Source organism: Fukomys damarensis, unplaced genomic scaffold (genome assembly GCF_012274545.1).
Source record: "Fukomys damarensis isolate Sample0158 unplaced genomic scaffold, DMR_v1.0_HiC HiC_scaffold_18, whole genome shotgun sequence".
Classification (NCBI taxonomy): domain Eukaryota; kingdom Metazoa; phylum Chordata; class Mammalia; order Rodentia; family Bathyergidae; genus Fukomys; species Fukomys damarensis.
Genome location: NW_022900930.1, coordinates 45,123,425 through 45,128,584, shown reverse-complemented (window position 1 = coordinate 45,128,584; position 5,160 = coordinate 45,123,425). Strand labels below are relative to the sequence as shown.

The 5,160-nt window shown below is 44.0% G+C and overlaps 1 protein-coding gene across 1 annotated transcript in view; it reads right to left on the bottom strand.

Moving 5' to 3' along the window:
- Positions 1–691: 691 nt before the first annotated feature.
- Nefm (neurofilament medium) overlaps positions 692–5,160 on the bottom strand; it is a gene marked incomplete at its 5' end in the record, with an annotated part of 5,448 nt that continues 979 nt past the window's right edge. The window contains 2 exons of the mRNA XM_033765561.1: positions 692–3,188; positions 4,493–4,617. Of these exons, the coding sequence (XP_033621452.1) occupies positions 1,805–3,188; positions 4,493–4,617 (1,509 nt within the window). The remainder of the gene's footprint in view (positions 3,189–4,492; positions 4,618–5,160) is intronic.

The window sequence follows — 5,160 nt, the reverse complement described above, 5'->3', positions numbered from 1 at the left end:
TTTTTTTTTTTTTTTTTTTTTTTTTTTTTTTTTTTTTGTACTGGGGATTGAACTCGGATCCTTGTGCTTGCAAGCAGGCCACCGTACCACCGAGCTAAATCCCTGGCCCTACTCTGTGTCTTTCCAACATGCTCTTTTTATTTATAAATTCTACCTAGCTGGAGTCAATTTTTGCTGATTATATTTTTAAAAATTCTGTTTTACCTTGGGTGTCATAGATATTGCTTTAGAAAAATCAATGTTTAAAAAAATGAATTTTCTGAAGGAAAGACATAAATAGGTCTACAGATGATATGCAGATATAATGAAATTTGTGGCTACCATTAGTAAAAAAGCTAATAACTAAGATACATCACCACACACAAAAAAATACCATTGAGCTACCTGGGTACATTTAGTCTTTAAAATTGGAGTATCTTGATAAATCATTGAAAAGAGTATTGAGGATTATATCATGGGGCTGATCCTTTTGAGAAGAATAGTAAGGGTATGGAAAAGATATATGCTCATTAGTATCTTAATGGTTATAAAGGTTGAAGGCAAATGCATTTTGAAAAGGGAATGGTATTTTTTCGCTTTGTCAAGACCAATGCTTTTCATCTAAAATCACTTATTGCCTGTGTCAAAGAATCTCACTTTATTTTATTTCTGACAGTTTATTTTATATTTTATTTATTTCTGAAATTATGTTCCATATTGACAATATTTTATTTTTGACATTATTTTCGCCACTTTGTAAAATACCAGAAGCATAAGTCTCTAACAATCAAATCAAGAATCAGTGATTTAGATAAGCGTGCGTGTGTGTGTGTGTGTGTGTGTGTGTGTGTGTGTACCAGAGGTGCATCTCTGAGAATGCACATTTCTTGTTGGGGGTATTAGTGGTTTCAGGCCTGCTCCTTCTGGGCACAGTATTATAAAGGTTCCACAACTTCCTTGGACTAGTATTCAAATCCAAAGAACAAATCGTGACTCCTGTTCTCCCCTCTCACCTGAAAGTTCTCTCCACTCTGGTTTGAGAAGGAAACAACTGGAGATGGAACACTTCTCTCCTTTCACAACTCCTTTTTGATCTGATGCTTTTTATTTTTATTTCAGAAATTTAAAAAATTAAATTGTGGGATGAAGCTTGGGCTAAGTAGATTCTGACACCTGCAAATGTCTTCAGCCATTATATTTTTAATAATGAACACCCTTGGGGAAATAGATAAGAGAGGCAGGTTGGCTACAATTCCTGCAAATAACTGATTCTAGGGCAAGGAAGCTTTGGGCAGCAGCGGTTTCACTGGGAAACAATACCAAGCAGCTGATTATGTTTCCAGCATGACCTTTATTGAGCAAAGACTGCTGTGACGTTTAACATTGATCAACGTAAGTTTGCAGACTGCGCGTGTCAGCGAGGTTCTCCCATGAATGAAAGTCCATTTTAAATGCACCAGTGAGGTAAACATAATTATTCATAGATAGCTTTCTTAAGGCTAAGAGACTTCTGTGTTTCACCTATTATTTTTGGCTCAGTTGGTACTTTGCATAATACATCTCAAGATATCCCTCCCGCTTAGTGCCCCCTTCCAACAGCTTAGGAAATTGGCAAATTCCCCAGATACATACCATATCATGCATTTGGGTCCCCCAAAGACTGAGGAGGGGGCACCCTGAGCTTTCATGCAGTTCCCTCATATTGCACAAAGTAAAATACAATGCCTGGAGCCCCCATGGGAGAACCCGTCCTGTTTTGAAGCTGTCAATCACATGCATTTTGAAGTTGTCATATGGCTTAACCTTTTTGCAGTGGACTCAATTCTTAGTCACTCTGCATGACTTCCTTTACTATAGCGTGCGAAGTGACTTTTTCTACCTTTTTTGTCGACACTAGTTTCTCCTCAAAGGTCTCTTCATGCTCTTCGACCTTTTGAGTGACGGTCACAGATTTAGTGATGTATTTGGTAGCACCATCACCCCCCTCACTGGTGATTTTTTCTATGGTTTTTGTCACCACCACTTTCTCATCGCTTCTGTCACCCCCCGTCTTCTCATCTGCTGGACTCACGTCTAAGCCATTGGTAACCATACCCTTTTCCTCTTCTCTCCCACTCCCCTTTTCCTTAGTTTCCTGCTCCTCTTCCTCCTCCCCTTCCTCCTCCTTTCCTTCCACCTCCCCATTGACAGCTATGTCTTCCTTCCTGGATTCCTTTGAGCCTTGATCGCTCCCTTCCTCCTCCCTCCCTCCCTCCTCTTCTGCCTTCTCCTTCTCCTTCTTCTGTGGCTGAGGTTTCTCCTCTTCTTTGGCTCCCTTCTCTGCGCTCACCTTGACTGGTTTGGTGACCACCTCCTCCACGGCTTTCTCCTTCTCTGGGGACTCTGCTTTCTTCTTCTCTGGCACATCTTTTGGCTTCTCTTCCTTTTTCCCCACTTTTTCTTCCTGGGGAGCTTCCTTGGCGACTTCTTTCTTTTCTTCCCCCACTTTCTCTTTCTCCTTCTGCTCACTTTTCTCTGCTGCAGCTTCCGCTTTCAGCTTCACCTCTTCCACGGGTGACTTCGGCACAGGGGACTTGGCTTTCTCTGGCTTCCCTACCTTGGCTTCTGCCACAGGCTCCTCCTTGGCAGCCACCGCCTCACTCTTCTCCTCCTCTTTCTTCTCCTCTTTAGCTTTCACTTCCTCTTCCCCTTCTGTCCCTGTTGCTCCTTCTTCTTCCTGCTCACCTTCATCTTTCTCACTCGAGCCTTCCTTCTCAGATCCTCCCTCTTCAGCTTGGTCCGACTTAGCACCCTCGTCTTCATCCTCTTCTTCCTCCTTTTCCTCTTCTTCCTCCTCTTTAACTTCAAGTGCTGCAGCTTTCACTGGGGACTTTGTGGCCGCCACCACCTCTTCTTCCTCTTCTTCAGCCTCTTGTTCCTCTTTCTTTTCTTCTGCCTCTTCTTCCTTCTCTTCTTCTCTTGTGGAGACTGCCAGCTCCTCTGTAATGGCTGACAGAGCATCTTCCATTTCCGACTTCTCATCCTCCACTTTGGTTTCTTCTATGATCTCCTCGACAAACTTGTGCTGGACCTTTAACTTGGGGGCCTCCACTTTGGTTTTCTGAATCTTGCTGGATATTGTGACTGAGGGCTGTCGGTATGTGTATATTGGCCCAGTGATGCTTCCTGAAAATGTGCTAAACCTGGTCTCTTCACCCTCCAGGAGTTTCCTAAGAGGGAATCAAAGGAGACAAGACATAATGAAAATCCCACCAGGCCCTCTGGTTCCATCACACTATGGGGAATGGAGTACCAACTTAGGGATAAACAGAATCACATGAGGAAAAACTCTGCCAAGACAGGGTAGTGCCTACTATTGTTCCACTGGTGTGTTGTGTCTTACTCAGGGACAGAGACAGATTCTCCTGAACTTTGGCAGTAACTAATGACACCAGCCACACCCAGCCTCAAAGGCCCACCCTGCAGCCCTGATGCATTTAGTGCAGTGTAAAAGTGATGCAGAGCTCTCTAGTGTCCAAAGCGCCCCTAAAGCAAACAAAACAAAACCACACCCCCTCAAAACACATCACATCTTCATGAGCATTTGGACTGTCAGGATATGTACTATTTTTGGACGCAAATATAATGTTCAGAATATTTTGTAAAACTATTAAGCCTGCTTTTATAATGTGGGTGGTATCAAATTATAGCTAGGTGCTAATAATTTATGTATCATTATAAATTGGTTTGCAATTTTAATCATAACATGTCAACTTAATATCCAGTTTCCCTGAAAAAGGAGAATGCAATTTATTCCTGTCATTATCACTTATTTGTAGTACAAACTGCTTAATTCAGGATTTTATACTTTGGATTTAGTCAACAGCAAAGTGACATCAGGAAACAGGGTTAGTTTCTCCATCTTAGAGGGATCATAGCTATATGTGTCTATGTTTAGTTGTATATGTTTTCATGTATAATGTTACTATAGATCTAGATACACAGAGCTAAGTTGCATTCGTGATCTATATTTAGACATATAATCTACACTGTAGTCTAACATAATACATCTACATTTCCTACATATGTCAAACAAATATGCGTATATTCTAAGTATTTATTCTCAGCCACATGATGGCAATGGTAAGCTATCACAGGAATCGGATGTTCCGGTGTTTGTCCTTGACATTATTATCTTGAAAAACTGAAACCACCGGGGGAAATATTAAAGATTACAACTTCCTTTGTGCTTCAAGCATTCAAAAATATTTTTCACTAAACGAAAAATTTTAAGCGTAAGCATTGAGCTCATTTGGTGCCCCCCCCAAGTATTTAGGGCATTATTTCAACTCCTCTTAATTCTTTTGAAGCTGAACAAAAAGTGATCAAAACGCATTTGTAGTTCTGGAGAATAACTTCTTCCTCATTAATTAAGGAGGCCAGGCGCGGTCTCAGACCCTGGGCCTGTCCACTTCCACCTAGGGCCGGGATCTCTTCCTGAGCCACCCCCCGCAGTGCGGAGAGCGAGACCTACCTGTAGGCGGCGATCTCTATGTCCAGGGCCATCTTGACATTGAGGAGATCCTGGTACTCTCGCAAATGACGAGCCATCTCCCACTTGGTTCCCCGGAGCTCGCTTTCCAGCTGCTGGATGGTGTCCTGGAACAGACAGAGCATCTCGGTAGACCTGTCCTGGGGCAGCCGCTTCCTTCACAAGCCCCTTTCCCCCAGCCCCCTCCTGGCCCTGCAAACCTTGCAGACCTCGCTCCTAGGGCCCTCTCCTTTTCCTTCTAAAGATAAGGGAGTCGCAAACAAAATCAGCAAGACATTTCCGAGACACCACACGCCCTGAGGCCCGCGGACGTGGACCGCGTCTCATGCACAGGAGAAACCCCGGGGCGGACCTGGCCTCCCTCCCGTCCAGGCCCTTTGGGCTGACGCCAATTCCGAGAAGTAGAAGATGCCTGCGTCTCTACAAAGCTATCCTAAAGTTGTTTATCAACTGTTCTTTACACTCGCAAGTGTGCAAAATTAGACCATCGAGGAAAAGAAGCAGGGTTTTGCAAAAGGTCAGGACTCGTGGGCCGCTGGGGCAGGTGGACGGGAAGAGGAGAGGGGCGGGGGGACCCATCGCTGCCGCCAAGTTGGGGCTGCGATGCTCGCGCCCTGGAGAGCGGCCACCAGGGAGCGCGACAGAGAGGG